A 24,427-nucleotide genomic window follows, 5' to 3' on the forward strand; every position below is an offset into this window, starting at 1 on the left:
TTGGTGAGAATTTAATCTTTACGGCATCTTTTGTTTATTAAATTGTTAGGTGAAAGTGCAGAATATTTTTTTTTAAAGCGCCCCCCCCTACATATTAAGAATGCTTCGTAAATGTTTACTAAAAGGGAACACCGACCAATATGAATTGTTTTTTTTGGGGGGTGGGGGAGTCAGTGTCGCTGACAACGAATCGGATATTCAAACTCGTCGCAAATTTACAGTTTGCATGGTATTAACCCCTGAACCCTGGCACTATTTTGCTCCATTTCACCGCCTTCATTAACACTACGCACGGGCACGCGGTAGCAGTGCTTACTGAAATGTACATTCGCGCGTGCATGCGCGCAGTAAAGTAACGTTTCACAAGGCGCATGAATACATGGCGGACATTTTAAATTATAAATATTTTTCATAAAATAAAAAAAAATTAGTTTTCACTTTCCATAAAATATTCTATATCTCGGTAGCCGTGGTTAAACTCTATGCTGGGTTTTAATCGCAAGGTCAAGGTTGTTTCGTGCTTACGGCCTTGTGAGGGCAGCCATCTTGGATTCTTAAAATATTTAAACATTTTAATCGAGTATTTCTCTTGTTTATATGGGTGAAATAAATTAAATTTTTGCTCGAAATGACTCCTCATGTAATAAAGTTTAAGATAAAAACATTTTGAATGCCTTATTTTTCTCAAATCACCTGCAAACCCTATTTAGCGACATTACCGAATTTGCTTTCCGAGTTATGTCCCCTGTGTAAACTCTTTATCGTCAGACGTCAACTAAGAAAAATACAATTTTACCACCACCACTTACTCTTGGTGGCATTGAGTTTACCCAATTTTTCGTAACAACTTTCTACTTGATGAATTTTCGTAATATTTGGATATATTACTATTTTCGACATGACAATTAAGTATGTAATATTGTTTTTGCTTAAAACGATATATTTTTTAAAAATCGATCTGTCAACTCTGTCTTAACAAGCACCAAAAATTTTTTGTGTTGTACGTACTCGTTACAGAACGGAGATGTCATATTCTAAAAGTCACGTAAATTGATAAAGTAGTTTCAGTAAATTTTTAGTTTACCGACCCCTCGGCATTCACCTTTAATTTGTCGACTTTTGGACGTTTTCAGGTACGCTGAGGACGAATATCGCATTTATTTTTTGCACAAACACGCAGTTATCCGTATTTAAAGACAAACGGTATCTAACGTAATCTCTATCATTTTAATGGCGGCCATCTTGTTTTCCAATAACGAAAAAACGCCCCCAAAAGACTAAATATGCCACATGTAAATGGAATCCCCTCTTTTCCACCACCGGTGTTGGCGCAAAAAAAAAAAAAAAAAAAAAAAAAAGTTTATTGGAAGAGGGAAGGGGTAAATTCCAAGAAGTTTTGAGCGAAAGGAAAGAACTTAAAGACAAGACCACAAATTAAAAGCAGTAATATTTATTAAAATAAATTTAAAGGTAAATATTACCTTTCGCTATAACAGCACCGACCACTAATTTTTTTTTTTTTTTTTTTTTAGGGATATTCGATATTGCTGGCCATAAATCTGATGATCAAATCCGTCGCAAATTTACGGTTTGCATGGTATAACCCTTTTAAAAAAATTAAGTTTTCACGAGCGGTTTATAAAAGCATATTTTGTTTTTCGTTCTTTTTTTTGGGGGGGGGTATTCAATTAGAGAATTTGTGTAGTTTAACAGATACTTCTGCAGTTTAATTAACCGTTTTTCCATAAGTAACGCGCCGACATTTACCTAGTAGAATACTGTTTAACATTTCACAGAAATTCTGTGTTTACATGGGGGGGGGTAGAGGGGCGGGCATGACATAATTAAAAAAAAAAATCACCCTTTTACCAACCTAACAATTTAATAAACAAAACATTGGTGAGATCCTTCTACCGCCCCAGTAGATATCTCACTTCTGATGCAATTCTCTACCTATATAAAAGCCAGGTTCGGCCAACGATGGATTACTGTTGCCACATCTGGGCAGGAACTGCTAGAAGCAGCTTAGCCTGCCTTGACAGAGTTCAAAATAGACTTCGTAGCTTAGTGGGGGATGCCCTTTTCTCTTCCCTGCAACCTCTTTCCCACAGAAGAGACGTAGCGAGCCTAGGCTGTCCCTGCTTTATCGTTATTTTCATGGCAGGTGCTCATCTGAACTTCAATCTATGCCCCCCCCCTCGCCAGACTTTCACGAAAAACACTCGTCGAGCTAGAATCACTATCAACAATTTCCCACACTCTTTATCTGTGCCTACACCCAAACGTAGATTCCATGAACAGAGCTTCTTTCTTAGAACTGCTCGCGTGTGGAACTATATTCCGTTTGTCTGCTTTCCAGCTGACTACAATCTGATTGTTTTCAAGTCCAACGTAAACAAGTTCTTATTGAACCGTCCCCCTAAGTAATCCAAATTACAAAATTCCCACTAATGTTTACTACGCTAAAATCACAATGACTAATGTATACCTATTAACCCTTATCCTCGAGCGGCCCCTGGGGCTTGGTAAGTGGTGACCCCCATGCAAAAAAAAAAAAAAATTTTAATTAAAAAAATAAAAACAAAGAAACAACCGGAAGTTAAATGGAAACAGTAATTGTAAAGATGACTATGTATATGTTACTCCCGTGCAACACCAAATCTTTTAATCTATGAAAAAGAATTTTAAAAATAGCAAATGATTAAAAAAAGAAAATGTAATGGAAGTATGCATTTTTCTGAATATTTTAGCAGATTCTTTTAACTAGAAATAACTTTCCACTCAATGAGTTTTCATAATTCTTTGATGCATTACTATTTTTCGACATGACAATTAAGTATGTAATATTGTTTTTGCTTAAAATAACATATTTACAGAAATCCACTTGTCACCTATATCTCAACAAGCACCAAATTTTTGTTGTTGGACTCCTAAACAGCTGGGCTGATTTTTTTTAAATTTCACACAATTGTACTTTATGTAGCTGGCAATGTTCTTAGAATATCGGAATATATGTAATAAGTATCAATAATCGAAAAATCCAATGAAAGAAGGAACAGACGATTTTGACTAAAGTTAATGCTTTATACAGCTTAACATTACAAGTGTATTTGAGAAATTTTATTACCACACAAGCAGAAAGGCCCAGCATATAAAATCAACAGTAGGTTCTTTGACATGACAAAATGAATGCTTCTGTCTAAAGCACAATTGAACCATTATACTTGACTTTTGCATTTTAAACTTTATTTCAAGCCATTATCACTGCAAAAGTGGAAAGGCCTAGCATATAAACTCAACAGTAGGTTCTTTGATATGACAGAGGTGCATTCAAAATGAATGTTTCTGTTAAGAGCACAGTTAAAGTATTACTATATTCCGATGTGACATTTTAATTTGTAAAAATGTCACATTGCCATGTGAATTTTTTATTTATAAGCATTACTATATTAAAATACTTTAAAAACAATTTCTTATTTCATGCATAATCTATATATATCTATAAAAGTGAATGTGCCTGTGTGTGTGTGTCTGTGTACATTTCCCTATGCAATAACTCTGTCAATTTTAAGTCTACAGACTCAAAATTTGATATACAGGGTACTGAGATTTGGGAAAATCGTTGTGATCAGTTTTTGGCCAGAAATTTGACTGTTAAGAGGTTAAAGTTCAACGATTTGACCTTCGAGAACTCTACCAAACTCCTTCGACAATAGGGTCTAAACACTTGAAATTTTAAATATAGGTTCCTTGGACATCAATCTAACTTAATAACTTGATTTGAGCCCAAAACAATAAATTTTAAGGAGTCATAATAGGGGTCAAAGTTTAAAAAAATTGATTGCTTTCTTTTTTTTTTTTTTTTTGCTCAACATACACCTCCAAACATCCGGGCAATGCCGGGCTGAAATGCTAGTATTTGTATAAAGTTAATAATTTCCCTCATTTGGATAATTCAGACTACTAACTAATAATCAGATTGCAATTTTGAAATTCACCAGCTGTGACAATCAGGCTTTAGTAGGGTGTATTCCAATTCCTGCTGTAGCTGTTCATTTGAACCTGAAATCATGAAACTCGGTCAGTCATGTCATAAGATGCATAACAATAACATATTGAATTTTAAATGCCTGTACAAAAAAATCTGGAAACTTATTGAAGGCGCCTCATATACAAATTATTAATCGTCATCTGAAAAAATTCTGAAAGATAAAGTTAATAATTCTAAAATAATTGTGTAATGAATGGTGTTTTAAAAACAAAGTTTATTACATGAAATAATATTTTGAAATGCTGAAAATTTGTTTTATTTCAAGAACACGTCTTGTACGATGAAGGGGGAAAAATTGATCATAAAGTGGCATTCATTATGCAACTCAATGCAATAAATGATATCATTGTTTATTTTCTGCCTTCTTTTCAGGAGAGGTAAGTTCACCAAAGATGAGCTTACTTACGGTGTCACAAATAATGCAGGCAAGAAACCGAATCAAGAATTATGTGAGACGGACGCCATTAGAATTTTCACCATTCTTGAGCCAACTTTCCAAAGATTCCAGAGTCTACATTAAATGTGGTAAGTAAACTTGGCCTCAAAAAATCAGATTTTATTGTAAATTCAAGATAGTTTAGATATCACATTCAAAAACATAGTGAGAAAAAATCTAAGCAAAAAGTATGCAACTTGATAAAGATACTGACATCAAAGACCTAGAAGAGCAAGAAAAATACAAATACCTTGGCACAGAAGAAGAAAATGATTCAATTCAACATGCCAAGGTTAGAGACAAAATTAGCAGTGAATATATATACATACCGTGTAAGGAAAATCTGTAAAAACAAAGCTTACAAAAACAAGATCACTACCATTAACCTACTAGCCTGTGGTAGCATACAGTTTTGGCATTGTTGACTGGCCACAAAAGGGCATAAACAGTCTAACGTCTCTCTGTACAGAGGTTTGTCAGAACAACCTGGCATGAGTATACTTTTTCCATAGAAGTAAACTCTGACCAAATATTCAAAATAACATAGTGTTCGCTGCCCATATTTGACATAGTACCCCAGTAGTTGTTGCCCCTGATAGTAGCCCCCTACACCAAAGTGGCAATGTGTCTTATTTGGGGTGAAAATATAATAAAAAAAATATTGTCCCTTTGACTACCATACACTCATTAACTCTTATCCTTGAGTGACTTTTGGTCCTTGATAAGTAGTTACTCCTTAAAAAAAATACGAAGAAGCTGAATGAGTAATTTAACAAGTTCATATTGCGTGAATGTCATCAACGATTGGCTGGTGAAATGACTCCGACACAGGTTTATCAACTATCTTGACTATTTGTTTATTACTAAGCATTTATGGGTTCATGCCTGATTTATGCATCTGGAAAAGCCAGTCCTACTCCCACCACAAACACAGCACACAATGCAGCTGCATATCAAACGAGTTTCTTGCCTGACATTTTAATTCTTACCTCCACTATCTGTCGGAATTTATGGTTTTCAATCTGCATTGTTTGTCGATCAACATTTCTTGAACAAGTCCACACAACAAATATCAATGTGTGTGCAAGTACACATGGCATAACAGCTTTTTTTTTTTTTTTACATGGGAGTCACCACTTATCAAGGCCCAGAGGCCACTCGAGGATAAGGGTTAATGCATGTACAGTAATCAATGGGATAATATCGTAGTAATCATTAGTAATGGAGATTTGATAAATTGGATTATTTAAGGGGGTGGTTTATCAGGAATTTGTTTATGTTGGACTTGAAGACATCCAAGTTGTAGTCAGGTGGGAAACAGGCAAACGGAAGAGAGTTCTACAGGCATGCACTTCTAAGAAAGAAGCTTTGTTCATGGAATTTATGTTTTGATTTAGGCACAGATAAAGAGTGGGGAAAATTATTGACAGTGATTACAGCTAGACAGGTGTTTTTCATGAAAGATTGGCGAGATTCGAGCTCAGACGAGCACTTGACATGGAAATAACAATAAAACAAAGACAGGCTCGCAATATCTCTTCTGAGGGAGAGAGGTTGCAGGGAAGAGAAAAGGGCATCTTCTACTAAGCTACAAAGTCTATTTTGTACTCTATCAAGGCAGGATAAGCTGTTTTTAGCAACTCCTGTCCAGATGTGGCAGCAGTACTCCATCCTTGGACGTACTTGGCTTTTATATAGATAGAGAATTGCATTAGCAGTGAAATATCTACTGGAGTGGTAAAAGGATCCCACCATTTTTCAAGCGACCTTGGCCACAGATTTGATGTATGTGTTCCATTTCAGATCAGGAGTAAAGGTCAATCCCAGAAGCTTGTCAAAACATGGAACCTCCCCAAGACGAGAGCCATCCATTTCAATTGATGCCAGATGAGGATCAGAATGTTGATGATGTAAAGATAGAAGCTTGGTTTTAGATGCATTAAAAGTAACAAGCCACCTCTTCCCCTATTGTACCACACGCTCAAGATCAGAGGAGAGAGAATCAGAGAGAACTTTGTCATTTCTGGCCTTTGATGTGTTGCCATAGATGGTCGTGTCATCAGCATAGATGTCAATGAATGATTTAAGTATGTGTTTTGGGAGATCATTGATGTAGATCAGAAAGAGAGTTGGGCCCAGGATGGACCCCTGAGGGACTCCAGTACTAATACTGTGGGCTTCTGATTTCTGCCCATCAACCACTACTCTTATGAGCTATCAGAGAGAAATGATTTAATAATTGAGAAAACATTTCCAGTTATACCGTAGCTGGAAATCTTGTAAAGTAGGCCTTTATGTCATACATTATCGAAGGCCTTTGATCTTTCAAGAGCAATTGCCCTAGAAAGGAAGCCGTTGTTGAGAGATTCACTAATCCTATGAGATATAACTGTTAGCACATCTGCTGAAGATCTAGCAGAACGGAAACCATATTGCATGTCACTAAGATGATTATTTCTGCTGAGGTGGTTGACTTCTTTATTTAATATGGATTCCAGCAACTTACTCATGACGCACAGGAGATTATTGGTCTGTACTGAGAAGGAGATGACCTATCACCTGAATTCTATAAATACTGATGAGATTTTCCAGGGTGTTGGGAAGCAATTCTCCTTAAGACAATGCTTAAACAGTTTTGTAAGTCTGGGGGCACGTTCTGATTGAAGCTTTTTCAACACCATAATTGGAATGCTGTCAGGGCCAGTTGCTTTACTGGAATCAAGGTTCTTGATTAGCTTGGTGACATCACGCACAGATATTTGTATGTTGCATAGCGTGTTATCTGTTATAGGAAGAAATACGGGGATTTGACGGCCTTGGTCGCATAGGGTAGAATTAGCTGCAAAGTTCTTGGCAAATAGTTTGGCTTTGTCTGATGCTGAGATGACCTCAGGTTCATTGATGATAGTTGGGATAGAACGCACGCTTCTGTTCAGGATCTTGTTTGCTATTTGCCATCACGCACAGATATTTGTATGTTGCATAGCGTGTTATAGGAAGAAATACGGGGATTTGACGGCCTTGGTCGCATAGGGTAGAATTAGCTGCAAAGTTCTTGGCAAATAGTTTGGCTTTGTCTGATGCTGAGATGACCTCAGGTTCATTGATGATAGTTGGGATAGAACGCACGCTTCTGTTCAGGATCTTGTTTGCTATTTGCCAAAATTGGTGGAAACCAAGCCGGTGCTCAGCTACTTTGTATTTAACGGACTGAGCATATAACTCTCATTGAAATTTGTGAATCATAAGTTACTGAATCATCTACGTTGAACGTTTATTTGTTATACCACGGTCCTTGCACAATGACCTGTACAATTAAAAATTTTATTCTTCATATTGCTCAAATTGAGGATTGAACATTTAACCGCCAGAAGAGTCTCACTTACGACTGAATTTTACCTTGCACTTTATTACACTCTGTGCACAAGTACCCATGGCGTAATAGATAAAGTACTAAGTAAAATTCAGTTAAAAGTGATACTCTTCTGGAGGCTGAAGGTTCAGTCATCAATGCGGACGATACAAAGATTTCAATTGTGAATTACCTGGATTAAGTGGAAGGTTCCATTCGTGAATCTGTGTAGATTCCCGAGTTTAACAGAAAAATACACCTGGAGACGGTTGGAGGTTATATTGGTCGAAACGTTTTGAGAATAATACCCAAAATAAGAACAGTAGTTTTAATAACCCAAACAATCCAAATTATCAATCTTCATCTCCAAAATTCAGAGACATTGATTTCAATTTTTCGTTAATCCCTTTATCGTTGAAAACTTAATAACATTGGCATTTTACCAAAATGGAATTCATTCCAGAAACTCTTTTTTTTTTGTTTTTTTTCAATTTTTTATTTTGTTCAAGCTGGAGATGGGGAATCTTACCGGCTGCCAGGTATTCACCCACCATCTCATATATTCCAACCGAGAGATCTTTTTAAGATTCTAACCATCTTTTTAAGTGCAATTGTTTGAATCTTTCTTGCACTTGGTTCACCAAGTATATTTTCCAGGTAGTTTTCTGGATTGCCGTGTGCTCAGTCAGCTTCCTGTTATTCTATGCCTTCTTTCTTTGATAACGGTAGCTGCGTTGCTAATGTCAAGCTCTGTTTTGCTCTCGGTCAGAAGAAGAGTAATTGGCATCGATTTTTATTTTTGTCGCAGTCAAGAGTGCTCATTTTGTTTTTGTGTGGGCGAAGGAATGTAATGGATACACTAAAGAACCGTCTGTGCTTATTAAGGCTCAAGAGCCACTTGAGGGTAAGGGTTAATGAATGTCAAGTAGACAGTGAGACAACATTTGATGATCAGTAATGGCAGAACTTGAACAGGGTTTAATTATTTAAGAGGACGGTACAACAAGAACTTATTTCCATTAGATTTGTAAATAACCATGTTATAGTCAGTTTGGAAGCAACCCCACAGTATTATGTTCCACAGGCGGACAGTTCTAAGAAAGAAACTTTGCTCATGGGATTTTCGTTTAGTTTTAGGTTCAGAAAGTGAGGAAAATTACTGACAGTTATTGTAGTTAGACGAGTATTTGTTGCGAATGTTTTGCAAGGGTGGGGGCATAGATTGTAGCTCAGTTGAGTACCTGCTATGAAAAGAACAATAGAGCAGAGACAGATTTGTAACATCTCTTTTACGAGAAAGAGGAAGTAAGGAGGCTAAAAGGTCTTTGCCCACTAGATTTCAAAGACGGTTTTGTACCCTGCTAAGGAAGGAAAGAGTATACTTAGCAGCTCCTCCTCAGATGTTTCAACAGTATTCCATCTTAGAACATATTTGGTTCTGTTATAGGTAAAGAATTTGGTTAGGAGTGAGATACTTTCTGGAGCGGTAGAATGATCCAACCATTTTTTCAGCAGCATTGGCAATGGATTTGATGTAAGTCCTCCATTTAAGGTCAGAAGTGAAGTTGGTTGGTTGGTTGTTTTTGTTTTACGGTATATCAACCCTTTCCAGGTTATTTAATGCCGAATCTGGTGATTTTGAAGAAATTTTTTTTTATAGAATATATTTGTTTTTTTCAAGTCGGTTTCTATTTAACCCATAGTTGGGACCCTAACAGGTACTACCACTCTGGGTCAGAGTGGACCTGGGAGCAATAGCAATTAAAGGGTGGCTCCACACTCCCCAAAGCCCGCAAGCTGGGGCCTCACCATCGGATATAGTTTAAGGTCATATCCAGGATCCAGAAGTGAAGGTCAATCCCAAAAGTTTGTCAAAGCAGAGTGCTTCCTCAAGATAAGATCGGTTCATTTCGACTGGGGCCAAGTGGAGATCAGAGCGCAGGCCTTGTGTCCAACTTTCGTATTGTGATGAGGCAAATAAAGAGAATTAAATCAAATTCCTTAAAAATAACAACTTATTTAAATTCCTTAACTGCCTAATATTTTTTTAATGAAAATAGCTCCAGACAAGGCATGAAACCACTTGATGTAAGGAGTTATCACAAATGAAACATCATTATCGCAAAAACAAAAGATACTTGTTGACCTCCTTAGTCTTAAAAGGACCATGACTATAATGATAGTTAGCAATTTCTTATGTTTTCTTCTTCTTCTTCTTCTTCTTCTTCTTCTTCTTCTTCTTCACCACTACAACGACAATGTCCATTTTAAAAACTAGCACGTGTTGGATAGCTTTTAGAAATTGACTTCCAAACTAGCCTATTACTAGCCAGGTTTTTATCTATCTCTATTTCTCTAACATCCATCCATTTCCTGCCATGTTTTAATTGGTTCCCTAGCAAAGGAGGGATTGGACCTAGTAATTCACTCCTGTTAATTCATTTGCTTGTTTGCACTTTTTTCAATAACTATGCTTGGATTTTTTTTGGAAATTTTGCACAAACATTAGTCATGGTGAAAATATTTTTTTCCAGCAAGGATTTTCCAGGTTAACTCTGGTTGCCCCCCTATGGGTCATTATAGGGGTAAAATTGCCCCCAAATTGTTCATCCATTTGTTTGTTCGCACTTTTTTCAGTAACCACTCCTAGAATATTTTTTTAAATTTTGCACAAACATTAGTCATGGTGAAAGTAAATTTTTCGCTCAGCTTATTTTCCTTTCTCTGTGAACTGACCCTGCTACCTCAACTGTTCTACATTTACTAACCCAAAAACTCTCATTTATTCTTTCAATGTGACTATACCATCAAAGTCTCCTGTTCCGCATACGTCTCCCTATACTGTCCATATTTAATCTTCCTATGAGGTTGTCAGCACTAAACCTCTTTTTAAGACTCACATTGCATGTATCATTCTTATCACATTTCTATCCATGCAATGCATGTCCTCAACTCGCACTTACCAGGTTTATCCGTTTCCATTGGTTTGCATAGATGTTCTTTCCTTTCATTTAAATCTTATTCTTCAATATTGAAATTATCTTCTTAAATTTTTCCTTTTTTTTTCAGAAAACCTTCAATTGACAGGTTCGTTTAAATTACGTGGAGCTTTCAATAAGGTTTGTCTCTTGAAAGAGAAAAGCGATAATATTGCTCAGAAAGGCGCAGTGTCTGCTTCGACAGGGAATCATGCTTTGGCTTGCGTAAGTATTCTGGTGAATTTCTGTTTCTATGCGTTTGTGTCCTACTGATCCCCTTTGTGATCACGCTATGATAAAACGACACAAGACAAGTACTGGGTGTTCATAACTTGCTGACCCTGATTAAAGAATGATATATTAAAGAATAATTTAAATCCAATGAAAAAGATGGTGACAGATGAAATTTAAAAGAAAAAGATGGCGACAGATGAAACTTAAAAGAAAAAGATGGCGACAGATGAAACTTAAAAGAAAAAGATGGCGACAGATGAAACTTAAAAGAAAAAGATGGTGACAGATGAAATTTAAAAGAAAAAGATGGTGACAGATGAAATTTAAAAGAAAAAGATGGTGACAGATGAAATTTAAAAGAAAAAGATGGCGACAGATGAAATTTAAAAGAAAAAGATGGCGACAGATGAAACTTAAAAGAAAAAGATGGTGACAGATGAAACTTAAAAGAAAAAGATGGCGACAGATGAAATTTAAAAGAAAAAGATGGCGACAGATGAAACTTAAAAGAAAAAGATGGTGACAGATGAAATTTAAAAGAAAAAGATGGCGACAGATGAAACTTAAAAGAAAAAGATGGTGACGGATGAAATTTAAAAGAAAAAGATGGCGACAGATGAAATTTAAAAGAAAAAGATGGCGACAGATGAAATTTAAAAAAAAAAGATGGCGACAGATGAAATTTAAAAGAAAAAGATGGCGACAGATGAAACTTAAAAGAAAAAGATGGTGACAGATGAAATTTAAAAGAAAAAGATGGCGACAGATGAAACTTAAAAGAAAAAGATGGTGACAGATGAAATTTAAAAGAAAAAGATGGTGACAGATGAAATTTAAAAGAAAAAGATGGCGACAGATGAAATTTAAAAGAAAAAGATGGTGACAGATGAAATTTAAAAGAAAAAGATGGTGACAGATGAAATTTAAAAGAAAAAGATGGTGACAGATGAAATTTAAAAGAAAAAGATGGTGACAGATGAAATTTAAACGAAAAAGATGGCGACAGATGAAATTTAAAAGAAAAAGATGGTGACAGATGAAATTTAAAAGAAAAAGATGGTGACAGATGAAATTTAAAAGAAAAAGATGGTGACAGATGAAATTTAAAAGAAAAAGATGGTGACAGATGAAATTTAAAAGAAAAAGATGGTGACAGATGAAATTTAAAAGAAAAAGATGGCGACAGATGAAACTTAAAAGAAAAAGATGGCGACAGATGAAACTTAAAAGAAAAAGATGGCGACAGATGAAATTTAAAAGAAAAAGATGGCGACAGATGAAACTTAAAAGAAAAAGATGGTGACAGATGAAACTTAAAAGAAAAAGATGGCGACAGATGAAATTTAAAAGAAAAAGATGGCGACAGATGAAACTTAAAAGAAAAAGATGGTGACAGATGAAATTTAAAAGAAAAAGATGGCGACAGATGAAATTTAAAAGAAAAAGATGGCGACAGATGAAACTTAAAAGAAAAAGATGGTGACAGATGAAATTTAAAAGAAAAAGATGGCGACAGATGAAATTTAAAAGAAAAGATGGCGACAGATGAAACTTAAAAGAAAAAGATGGTGACAGATGAAACTTAAAAGAAAAAGATGGCGACAGATGAAATTTAAAAGAAAAAGATGGCGACAGATGAAATTTAAACGAAAAAGATGGCGACAGATGAAATTTAAACGAAAAAGATGGTGACAGATGAAATTTAAAAGAAAAAGATGGTGACAGATGAAATTTAAAAGAAAAAGATGGTGACAGATGAAATTTAAAAGAAAAAGATGGCGACAGATGAAACTTAAACGAAAAAGATGGTGACAGATGAAATTTAAAAGAAAAAGATGGCGACAGATGAAATTTAAACGAAAAAGATGGTGACAGATGAAATTTAAAAGAAAAAGATGGTGACAGATGAAATTTAAAAGAAAAAGATGGTGACAGATGAAATTTAAAAGAAAAAGATGGTGACAGATGAAATTTAAAAGAAAAAGATGGTGACAGATGAAATTTAAACGAAAAAGATGGCGACAGATGAAATTTAAAAGAAAAAGATGGCGACAGATGAAATTTAAAAGAAAAAGATGGCGACAGATGAAATTTAAAAGAAAAAGATGGTGACAGATGAAATTTAAAAGAAAAAGATGGTGACAGATGAAATTTAAAAGAAAAAGAAAGTCTGGAAACCCGTAAAAACAAATTAAAATATTCAACTCCAATTACACAAAAACAAAAAATAAATATCATGGCCTCAGAAAATAATACAGTAGAGCTGTCATGAAACCAAAGTATAACAATATTTTGTCCAGGGCAATGCCAAGTAGCCTTGCTGGCATGTGATGATATTGTCAGATTGAAAAGAAAAAAGAAATGTACAAATTTATCAAACAAATATAATCGTTCCCAGGAATGGAGATATTTGAGTAACAGGTGTGACCTGTGACCCTGCCGGGATTATTTGTAGCTGGAGTTGCTGAGGTCAGTGGACAATGTGATGGATGAGGCTATCGAAAGATATTTACTTGAGTTCGGGAACACAAACATCTCTCTAATCTGAGAAAGAGACGAAAGAGCAAAAAAAGTTATTAATTTACAATTCTTTCTGATTTGGAAAATGGAGAAAAAGGAGAAAAGAAAAGTTATCGATTTAAAATTTCTGTACGTGAAGAGGAGGAGTGATTCATGGAGACTATAAGTGTCTGAGGAATCTACATCGTTCCGAGATAGCTCCCGGATTTGGGGTTGTGATCACCAACTAAAATCATCCAGAACTTAAGAACCAAAAGCCAATCCCAAAAATATTTTAGATGGAAATTACAATCATACATTTTTCTTCCTTAACTCAATATTGTTATATTTATTTAAATAATTATTTTTAATAAAAAAAGAAAACATTTGTGGACTTGTTCATTTTTTCTTACTTAAAAATGACCTCTGCTCCTCACTCATACAACACTGAGGACCAACATTGGACAATTACACTCATGATCCAGACAACGTGAGGTGTGTGATAATCTAATGGAACAAGACTTTTCGACATCGGCAGTCTTCATCAGAGTGGCAACCTTTCTACGAGCAGGTATCAAGTGACCATTCAGAACCCAGAAACAGCCAAAGTCGGTGACGTCACCAAGAAGAGGACAAAAAGGAGTACACTTTGATTAGTTAATGTAGAACAGTTGAGGTAGCAAGGTCAGTTGGTAGGGAAAAGCCAAGGGAAACATGGGAGGAATGATAAATATCGATTTGAGAGAAAGAGAAATAAGGACCTGTCCAAAAGTATTGTAATATTCCCTAGTTTGCTGCCATAGAAAAAAAAATACCTAAGTATGTTTTTTATAATGCCGTTATTTATGTGAGGGTTGAGGACATGTGTTGCATGGAAAGAAACCAATGAATTGTTTATTTTTATTTTTTTGCTTAAAAATGACCTCTGTTCTTCAGTGTTTTCAACTCTGATGACTAACACCGGACAATTACATTCATGATTTAGACAACGTGGGATGAGTGATAATCCGATAGAGTGAGACTCTTCAACATCTGCAGTCTTCGTCAGGTCGTCACCCTTTTTTGCGAGCAGGTGACCACTCTGAAACACAGGAATGGCCAAAGTTTGGGATGTCATCAGGTAAAGGAGAAATAAGGTACAAAAGAAAAATAAATGCTTTTATTAACAAACTAGCAGGGAGACCCAACGTTGTCCGGGATTAAATGAGGATCAACGAATGATTCACACCATACTTTTATTGTCATTGAAATCAGTGAAATTCCATATTTTTTAATCAAATCGATTGATTGCTTGCACCAGGAGGAAGCTTCACATATCTCTCTGCACTGATTTAGTCCACAATACTACGTTAGTTTTTTGGCAGAGTCTTATCAAAAACCTACTGTTGATTTTATGCTGTGTCCTTCTGAAAAATAACTTTTCTGTTCGATCTTCTCCAACAATTTGATTGTAAATAAGCTATTGATTGTTGATATATCGTAAAACAAAGCAAAAACAAAGGTATGAACCCCCTAATTCCCCAGCAATGGGTAAAATAGTAACTTGTGCACAATTAAACATTTTCATTTATTTTATTAAATAATGAACCAAAAATGAGTCAATGCGACCAAACCAAATTAAAGTCATTTTTGTCTTCTTTATTACAGACGGAGGCCATGAACCAACTTGGGGTTCCAATCCGAGTGTTTGTTCCTGAAAATATTTCTGCTGCTAAACTTGAACGCTTGAAGATGAACAATGCTATTTTAACCCTTCATGGTCATGACTGTATCTATGCAGAGAACGCGGCACGTAAATACTCTGAAGTAAGAAACTTTTTTTTGTTTCATAGTTTGTGTGATTGACAGTAATGTGGAATGTATCTTAGCTCACAGAAGAAACTGTTATGGCGGAAATAGTCTTATTTTATAAAGAATTTCTAAAGATAGGCATAAGTGGTTTGGAGAAGTGATGGATTATGGGAAGAAGTTTTGGAATACTGCTGGATGGAATACTGCTGCCATATCTGGGCAGGAGCTGCTAAAAACAGCCTATCCTGCCTTGACAGAGTACAAAATAGACTTCGTAGCTTAGTAGGGGATGCACTTTTCTCTTCCTTGCAACCTCTCTCTCACAGAAGAGACGTTGCGAGCCTATCTTTGTTTTATCGTTATTTTCATGGCAGGTGCTCATCTGAACTCCAATCTGTGGTCCCCCCTCACCAATCTTTCACGAAAAACACCCGTCTAGCCGAATCCATTGTCGAAAATTTTCCCCACTCTTTATCTGTGCCTAAATCAAAACGTAGGTTCCATGAACAAAGCTTCTTTCTTAGAACTGCACGCCTGTGGAACTCTGTTCCGTCTGCCTGCTTCCCACCTGACTACAACCTGGATGTCTTCAAGTCCAACGTAAACAAATTCCTAATGAACCGCCCCCTTAAGTAAACACTTCATTAAATCTCCACACTAACATACTGTACTTGCAATAACCCTTATCCCTGAGTGGCTTCCGGGCCTTGATAAGTGGTGACCACTGTGTAAAAAAAAAAAAATAAAAAAAAGTTATATTTCTGCTATGTTTAAAAGAATGACAACACACCGATGAAGATATAGTGATATATTTTTATTTTGGATGAAGGATGATGTGCAATAATAATTTCTACGTTAGTTTATTAAATGTTCATATAAAGCGATGCTAGCAAATTTTTGTTAATTTAAATTTAATAGTTATTAATAATCATTTTTCCCTTCTGTCAAATTGTCGTTGGAATAATATCAAATCAACGACATTATTGATTGATTCTGTGTGTAATGTTGGTTTGACTTGTTCCCAGAGAATTGCCAATTCTGTCAAATTGTTCTAGCAATCCAGTAGATATCTCACTGTTGATTCAATTCCCTACCTAAGAAACAGGTACATCCAAGGATGTATTGTTGCTACAAGTTATATTTCTGTTATGTTAAGAAGAATGACAACACACCGATGAAGATATAGCGATATATTTTTATTTTGGATGAAGGATGGTGTGCAACATTATCTTTACATACAAGCAAGCGGAAATAAATAAATAAATAAAAATCTGGGTTGGCATTTTTTATTTTTAACAAAAGTTTTGGAAATGGTGCATAGAAATATCTAAACAATTTGACAAAATATAAACATATTTATTTGAAAAAAGATATGCGATTAAAAAACACAAAATCCATTGATAAAGAAAGTTTACATATTTTAATATATTTTTGTTATAATGGGGTGAAAAAATAAACGTAAAATATAGTTAACTATAAAAAATAATATTTTTTTAAACTGGCGACAATCCTAATAGACTGCGCAGGTTTAAATAAAGTATATTTAAATATAGTACATTTAAAAAAAATGTAAATATGTTAAAAAAAAATATATTAACAAAAAATATCTTAATATTTTGCCCAAATATATAAGTAAGCAGTTTTGAAGAATAGCGGAAGTATTGTTTCAATTTTGTGCTTCCATAACTCAAATGACAGACTTGCCGCCATCTTTGAAATTTAGGGTCTCGTTTTATGCACCATTACAAAAGTTTTTTATTACCATTATAATTGTTTCAACACCATTTCCTGCCTTTGCTTTACACATTCATTTTCTTCGACATCCACTCTGACCTCATGCTGACATTAGCCATTTCTCGCCTGCGATTTCACTCGTTTATTTTCTTCAATGCACACTTTGTTTCTACTTCAAGCATGTGTTGCATTTTTTTCCTTTTTTTTTTTACGCCAACTCGCACGCACTTCCTAATTTGCATATGTGCATTTTTTAGCTGCTGCTGCTGATCTCTTCGCAGCCAGCCATCTTTTACTTCTTCTGATACTTTCCGACATGCTCATATGCACTATGCTACAGGTGCACAGGGATTTGACACGTTCATTCTTCTTGGGTTCAAATCGTTAACCAATTCCAATATCCATTTTGAGCTGTTATTATATAACTTTTTGTGACCACCTGTTTAGGTCAGCATTGTCACTGTAGCTAAACCCCATTTTTACTTAATTTTTAAAAAATTTTCAGTCATCAGAAATGATTATTTATGTATATGAAAAATGTTATACTTCTATTACCTTAATATTTTGGTAATATATCTAAATAATAGCAGGTGCGAACACTGGCGAAGCATAATTTTTTTTGTCATTTTTTGATGGAGTGTGTACACTGGCTGTAAATGTTCTACATTAATTAATTGTTTCCGCTTATCTTTACTGATGCATGTCATATCTGCCAATACAATGAATTTCTGTTGATGAGGGCACCAATATATGAAACATTATATTTGTTGCGGCTTTTGCCAAAAGAAAAACACCCATCAAAAAGGATCCCCATTCAAAAAGGATCTCCATTCAAAACGTAAAAAAAACACAACTGACGTGATTTTTGACACAGGCAAAATGGCTGGCAGAGAAGATGTCAGAAACCTCGGATGAAAAGAAGATTAACATATCAGTTGCTCATGTTCGACCCTGACTATCAAACGTCTAAACAGACTCAACCATGATGGAAGAAAGTCGCACCAAACTGCAACACATACATCAAAAAACTCAAGGACTGACCATTGTGGAAAAATTCACACCAGTTTGAAAATGAGTTAGCTGCGACAAGCACATTGAAAAACTTGATGACTAGACGTTCGTTGATTCAACCAATGCATAGGGAACTCGATCAACACAAACGATGCACATCGATATCAGTACAGACTCGCTTGTACTTGGCATTGCAGACTCGCTTGCAAGCCTTTGTGTAATTGACTTCAACCACAGCATGCCATCAATCTCGACAAATATCTCCACAAAACAGATGATACAATCAACAAGTACAGACTCACTCTCACTCATCATTCCAACGATCCTTGCAACTACATTCTAAAAACATTTGCAAATACCTCTGACATTGTTTCTTTGGTAATTGATTTACAATCAATTATCTAGGAGGGAGCCTTGTCAAAACGTAAAAAAAACCACACAGCCGACAGTATTTTGACAAGCACTTAGGCGTAAATAATTATCCCGTGGAACTCTGAATAACACAATTCCCGCTAGAATAATATTCACAACTTTACCAGCTTCAATTTGATATGACACATAGATGTAAATCTCAAACAAATGACTCCCCACATCACTTTAAAGACACAAAAACAAACACAAATTATGAACGAAAAATGATGACCAGCGCTGCAAAGCCTCGGTGTCTACAACTATGTCTGCCAGATGTGTATAAATACAGCGTTTTTTTCAACAAGCAGTCAGTCACAGCTAGATCGCCGCATGGCGAGGTTGGACCCATCAGCGGCCTGACCCAACTCAGCAGCAGCAGCAGTCATGTCCACGCAGAACGTTTTTGACTACCTCCCCAACAACGGCCAAATCAAGTAACAGCAGCAGCGACTACTTGCCATCGATGTGCTCGATTCCCAGCTTTTCAAGCCAGCACGTGTTTCCTGTAGCCACTAGCAATGACCTCATAGCATTCCAGTTCAAACATCAGCTGGATTCCAACCCTCAGCCATTCAGTTTCCTTACAAAAATAAACCTGAATGGATTTATATTCGTTCACGACGGTACCCACTGCGTTTGTCATCTCTTCTTTGCTATTGTCGTTTTTCTTCTTTTTCTTGCCTGTGTTGTATTTTAGTTGTAGGGTCGATTGTCATCGACATTTGGCCCGCAACATATCTTTATTGTCGGTTAAATAGTTGGTTGTTAGGAGGGAGATGTATGCAGAGGTTAGAGTTGATTTTTCTTGGGCCCAAAGTATCAACCAGGTATTTCAGGCTGTTATTCTACAACCATTTGTAACCATCTCAAAGCCCCCTTGCAATGACATTGTTTCTGTAGGCACATCCCAAAGGCGTTTTATTCAGTAATGGTAGTTTCACTGAATTGATCTGACTTTGGTTCAAATTGATTACACCTGTTTATACCTTTTGCCAAAAATGATGTTTCAAACATCTAACAATACACTTTTTGACTATCAATCATGGTTGTTGTTTTTTCCCATGATGGTTCATTATTTTTTTACTCAAATGACTATTTGATACATTTGATGATGCTTTTTATGTTGTTTCTTGCATATCATTGTTAAAAATGATTTCTTGGTACACATTGCCTGGATATTTAACAGAAGGAGGACATAGAAAGAGTATAAAACCCAAGAAAATAGATGAATGAGAATGATCATTGTTTTTTCTTTTTTTTTTTGCTTTTAGTGAAGAAAATTGGTGGTAGTTAAGAGGGCAAAGGAGATTAGGAAAGAGTGAGAGGAATAGACAGTATGCAAAGTATAACTGACAACACATTTCTTTATAAAAATATCTAAATCCAAAAGGGTGTTAAATTGCAGAAATCATTACAGCTACTATTAAAAAAATTTAAGAATTCTACATAGTTATGGCTGACTGGACAAGAGCATGCTACCCCCATGGATTAAATAAAGGGTTCTATTAAAAATTCTGTGCAGATTCCAGAGTTTGACAGAAAGAGTCCCGAGTTCAACAAGATACCCTTGAAGGTGATCGGAGGTTACATCGACTGAAACCTTGTGAAAATAAGGCTCAAGCAGAAAACAATAGTCCAACAAATCCAAACGATACAAATAATCAATCCTTATATAAAAAAAATTAAGTAAAAACTAGTTTTACGTAATCAGCGCTGCTAATGATTGAAGGAAAATACTGATTGACTTGTTTAATCAATTTAGGTAACTTTAATTTTGTAATCAAATTAACTGAATAGAGAGAACTAAGTATAATTGCACATGATTAATCTGTTTTGGTGAGTAAAGGAAATTGCCTCCACTCTTTCAGTTTTCTTAGCTGGAAAAAGTATTTTCAGAAAAAAAAAACAAGTCAAATAAAATACATTCATTGCAATAGTGGAAGGAAAAAAATGAAAGAAAAAGCTAGTCAAAAACAAATATGACAAATGGAAAAATAAAAAAGAAAAGCTAGTCAAAAACAAATATGACAAATAGATTTCTATTTATGCTTGCTTTTGACAGTTTTATATGTTAGATACTTTGGTTTTTTGAAAACATTAGAAAAACAAATGCTTTTTTTTCTTTTTTTTTTCAATTTTTAGAGGCATTAACCCCAAAGGGTCAGCTCCTTGTGAAGAGAGAGAAAAAAAAGTGTTATTGATAAGTGTTGTCAGTTTGAAGCGATGCGTATATTTGCATAACTGGTGCAAAATTTAAATTTTGAATAAATTTTAGGGCTGTTGTCTCGGGGTTAATACCACCAGAAAAATGGAGAGGAACAAAAATACTAAAAAAACCAACAGTCTTTGAAAATGTTGTTTTACACTAAAAGTCTCAGAAAAAAATGATTTCATTCATTTAATAAAATATTTTATGACATTGTTTTTTCTGAAATTTTCAAATTAACCTTACAAAATTATATTTTCCAAAATGTGATCAAATTCCTACTTTGATTTTGTTTTTATTTTTAGGCAAATTTTTGCTATACAATTTGTCATTGTATGTGTTCGGCTAAAAGTCAGGCACTACACAAGATACATTTATAAGCCTCACATTATCAGATTTGTTGTAATCTTGATCTCATTATGGTAATAAATATATTGTAATATTAATTTCCTTGTGGTCACCAGAGATTAAATTAGTGCAAGGTGGAAGATGCTAAAAATAATTCATTCTCACTGGTAGTTGTTTCGAAAAGAACACTGAAACTAGGTCAAGCAGTTAGTCAACTTTTTCTTTCTTACTGCCTTTCTTATTATATTGAACCAGTTGCTAGAGAGAGGAGGCAGTCATTTTTTTTTAACTCTTACTCACTCAAAACTCTTGGATGTAAGGGGCTACTATTTGAGACCATATTCACAGGGACACTATGTAGGGAGTTGAGCAGCGAGATTACATTACATTTAAATTTTTATGTTTCCACTGTTAGGGAAGCAAGAGACTAGGTGGGAATTCCAAAGTCTAGCAGTTCATGAGAAGGAACTATTAGAGTAGAATCCTTTCCGTCATCTAGGGACATCTACAGTGAAGGTGGGGTGGGATTTTGGTACTTGTCAGGTTAGTTAGAGGTATTTATGTTGAGGAGGCACAAGTGTTACGAGTTCGTCACAGCACATTCTATTAAAATGCTAGTAAAACAGGCACAGGGATGCAACATAGCAGCGATGGGACAGAGGTTGGAGCTTGGTTGATAGTGTGGAATCTATTAGGTTGGAGACTCTTTTTTTTTACCCTGTTTAAGAGCAATAAACTAGTGGCAGATGCACCAACTCAGATGTGGCAACAAGACTATGCATGGGCGAATGGTGGCTTTGTAGAGATACGGGATATTGTCAGATGCAAGTAATTTTCTAGTACAGTAGAGGGAGCCCATCTTCTAGCAGCCTTGGCAATGTTGGAGGGAAAGAGACAAATAGAGAGAGAGAGAGAGAGAGAGAGAGAGAGAGAGAGAGAGAGGTTTCAAAGAGATCTTATGCACCCTTTTTTTTTTTTAAATTCTTCTATTTTTTTTATCCTTCTCCTGCACAATACTGCTGGTCTTTATTATAAAAAGGAATCCATTACATATCAGTTTATTTATTTATTTGGCATGATAAAATTTTGTCCAAAAAAAAAAAAGAGAACATTCACAAATGTCCAAAATTATTGAGAAAATTTATCCATGTTAAATTTTTGGTTCTTCTTCATTATTGTTGTGAACTCTGACAGCCGAAAAAAAAATGCGTTTTCATTAAAAAAACAATTAAACTATTTACTGTTTTTATCAATTTCAACAATAAGCAATGTTATCTACTTAATTGTCATGTCAAAATTAATTAAATATTACTGAATTATTACATAAAACATGTACTTTGTACAAATAGATGATTGCGTGACAGCCATAATTATTGTAACAAGACAGATAGAGTTACTTCCCTTGATGTTATAAACACACTTGAATTTTTTTTTTTAACTATTTCCTTTAATAATTAATTTTTTATCATATCGTTTTTCATAATTTTTGGATATTTTCATAAGTGAGACATGAAAATTCAGTAGGTGTCATTGGTTTCACTTGAAATTCAATATTTCAATTTTCGAATTTCACTACAATAACAAAAAATGTTTTCCTTTTTAGGAACATAAAATCCCGTTTATTTCTCCTTATAACGATATTGACGTTGCAGCTGGCCAGGGAACAATTGGGTAAGTTTTGTTGAAAACATCTCATGTTTGACTGTAGACGTCTCTTTCATTAAAAAAAAAATTAGAAATAGCATAAAATTGCCCCCCTCCCCCTCCGTGCTCCAATGATACCATTTTCTGTCTTTTACTTTTTTCCATTTTTTTTTATTTTATTTTGTTTTTATCCTTTTGCTTTTCTATTTTGTTTCCTTATCTTTCCTTTTTTGTTTTAATTTTCTTTATTGAAAATTTTTTTTCTTTATTAAATTTTTAGTGCAAGTTCAGAATTTAACCTAATTAAGCACACACACACACACACTTTATAATGCTGTTAGGGAACGAAAATATCATATTCCAAAAAACACATAAATTGATCAAGTAGATTTTATTTTATATAAAAAATTTACGATTTTTAGCAAGTAATAGCAAATTGTAAGCATTAAAAAATTCTGATTTTGATCTCTATTTCTGCAGCCGCTTATGTCAATGGATCATTAAATCTAAGGGAGATAACCAGCATAGACATAGCAAAAATAAGCATATTTTGCAAGATATAATTTGGGATGCTGAAATCGCTCCAGACAAGGCATAAACCCACTAAGGAGTTTAGAGAAATTTTACTTAAAAGTCAAAAAACTATCCAACGATAAATATTATATGGATAGGTTTCAACCCAGAAAATAGCTATTGTTCCGCCTTTATCAGAAAAATATCTGATGGCATATGAGAACTAAAGGACAAAATAAAGAAAGTGAGAGTTATTTGAAGCAATTCATAAAACACTGAATTCCAAATTGACTTGCTCAGATATTAATTTGGTTACCGAATTTGCATCTGGTATATTATTTTTTATGTTACAGGATAGAATTTGCATCTGGTATATTGTTTATTTTATTCTGCTACAGGATAGAATTTGCATTTGGCATATTGTTTATTTTTTATGTTAAAGAATGGAATTTGCATTTTGTATATTGTTTATTTTTTATGTTACAGGACAGAATTTGCATCTGGCATATTGTTTATTTTGTTGTTATAGGATGGAATTTGCATCTTGTATATTGTTTATTTTTTATGTTACCGGATAGAATTTGCATCTGGTATAATGTTTATTTTTTATGTTACAGGATAGTATTTGTATCTGGTATATTATTTATTATTTTTTATATTACAGGATAAAATTTGCATCTGGCATATTGCATTATTTTTTATGTTACAGGATAGAAATATTTGAAGATTTATCAGAAGTAGACAATGTTTTAGTGCCTGTTGGGGGAGGAGGATTGATTGGTGGAATAGCAGCTTTTTTAAAACAAATCAATCCAAGAATAAAGGTAAATCAGAAAATATGATGTGATCGAGGTCTTTTCTTTTTCTTTCTTTTTTTCTTTTTCTTTCCTCTTTTCCTTCTTTTTTCAATTTTATTTATTATTTTTATTTTTTGTTTCATTTTTTATTATATGTTCTCACTTTTTCCATTTCTGATTCAATTTTTTTTATTGTTTTCTTATTTGTTTTCTTTTTTCTTCTATTTTTCATTAACTTTTTTTTAAAACGTTTGAGTTGAAATTCATGAGTTGTAAAATGTTATCAATGTGTCATTTTTCTTTGAAAAACGATCAATAATTTTGAAACTGAAATATTCACAAATAAACATGTAAAAATATATTGGATGAGTTTTTTGCAATGATTGCATCAAAAGAAAATTTTCAACACTGTATTAAATAGA

General features: G+C 34.5%; 1 protein-coding gene across 7 annotated transcripts in view; it reads left to right on the forward strand.

The window, feature by feature from the left end:
- Positions 1 to 24,427, forward strand: part of LOC145249450 (L-threonine ammonia-lyase-like) — a 35,347-nt gene that overhangs the window by 1,120 nt on the left and 9,800 nt on the right. For 4 of the 7 annotated variants that reach the window (XM_080111010.1, XM_080111015.1, XM_080111011.1 and 1 more), the window contains exons 2-6: positions 4,424 to 4,576; positions 10,909 to 11,042; positions 15,198 to 15,356; positions 22,655 to 22,722; positions 23,918 to 24,032. In XM_080111010.1, the coding sequence (XP_079967136.1) occupies positions 4,424 to 4,576; positions 10,909 to 11,042; positions 15,198 to 15,356; positions 22,655 to 22,722; positions 23,918 to 24,032 (629 nt within the window). Of the gene's footprint in view, positions 1 to 754; positions 910 to 1,346; positions 1,471 to 2,818; positions 2,837 to 4,423; positions 4,577 to 10,908; positions 11,043 to 15,197; positions 15,357 to 22,654; positions 22,723 to 23,917; positions 24,033 to 24,427 lie in introns of those variants that run through there. The other 3 variants (XM_080111012.1, XM_080111013.1, XM_080111016.1) reach the window with 3 other exon arrangements.

The sequence above is a fragment of the Euprymna scolopes genome, chromosome 28 (genome assembly GCF_053919585.1).
Source record: "Euprymna scolopes isolate OS-2025 chromosome 28, ASM5391958v1, whole genome shotgun sequence".
Classification (NCBI taxonomy): domain Eukaryota; kingdom Metazoa; phylum Mollusca; class Cephalopoda; order Sepiida; family Sepiolidae; genus Euprymna; species Euprymna scolopes.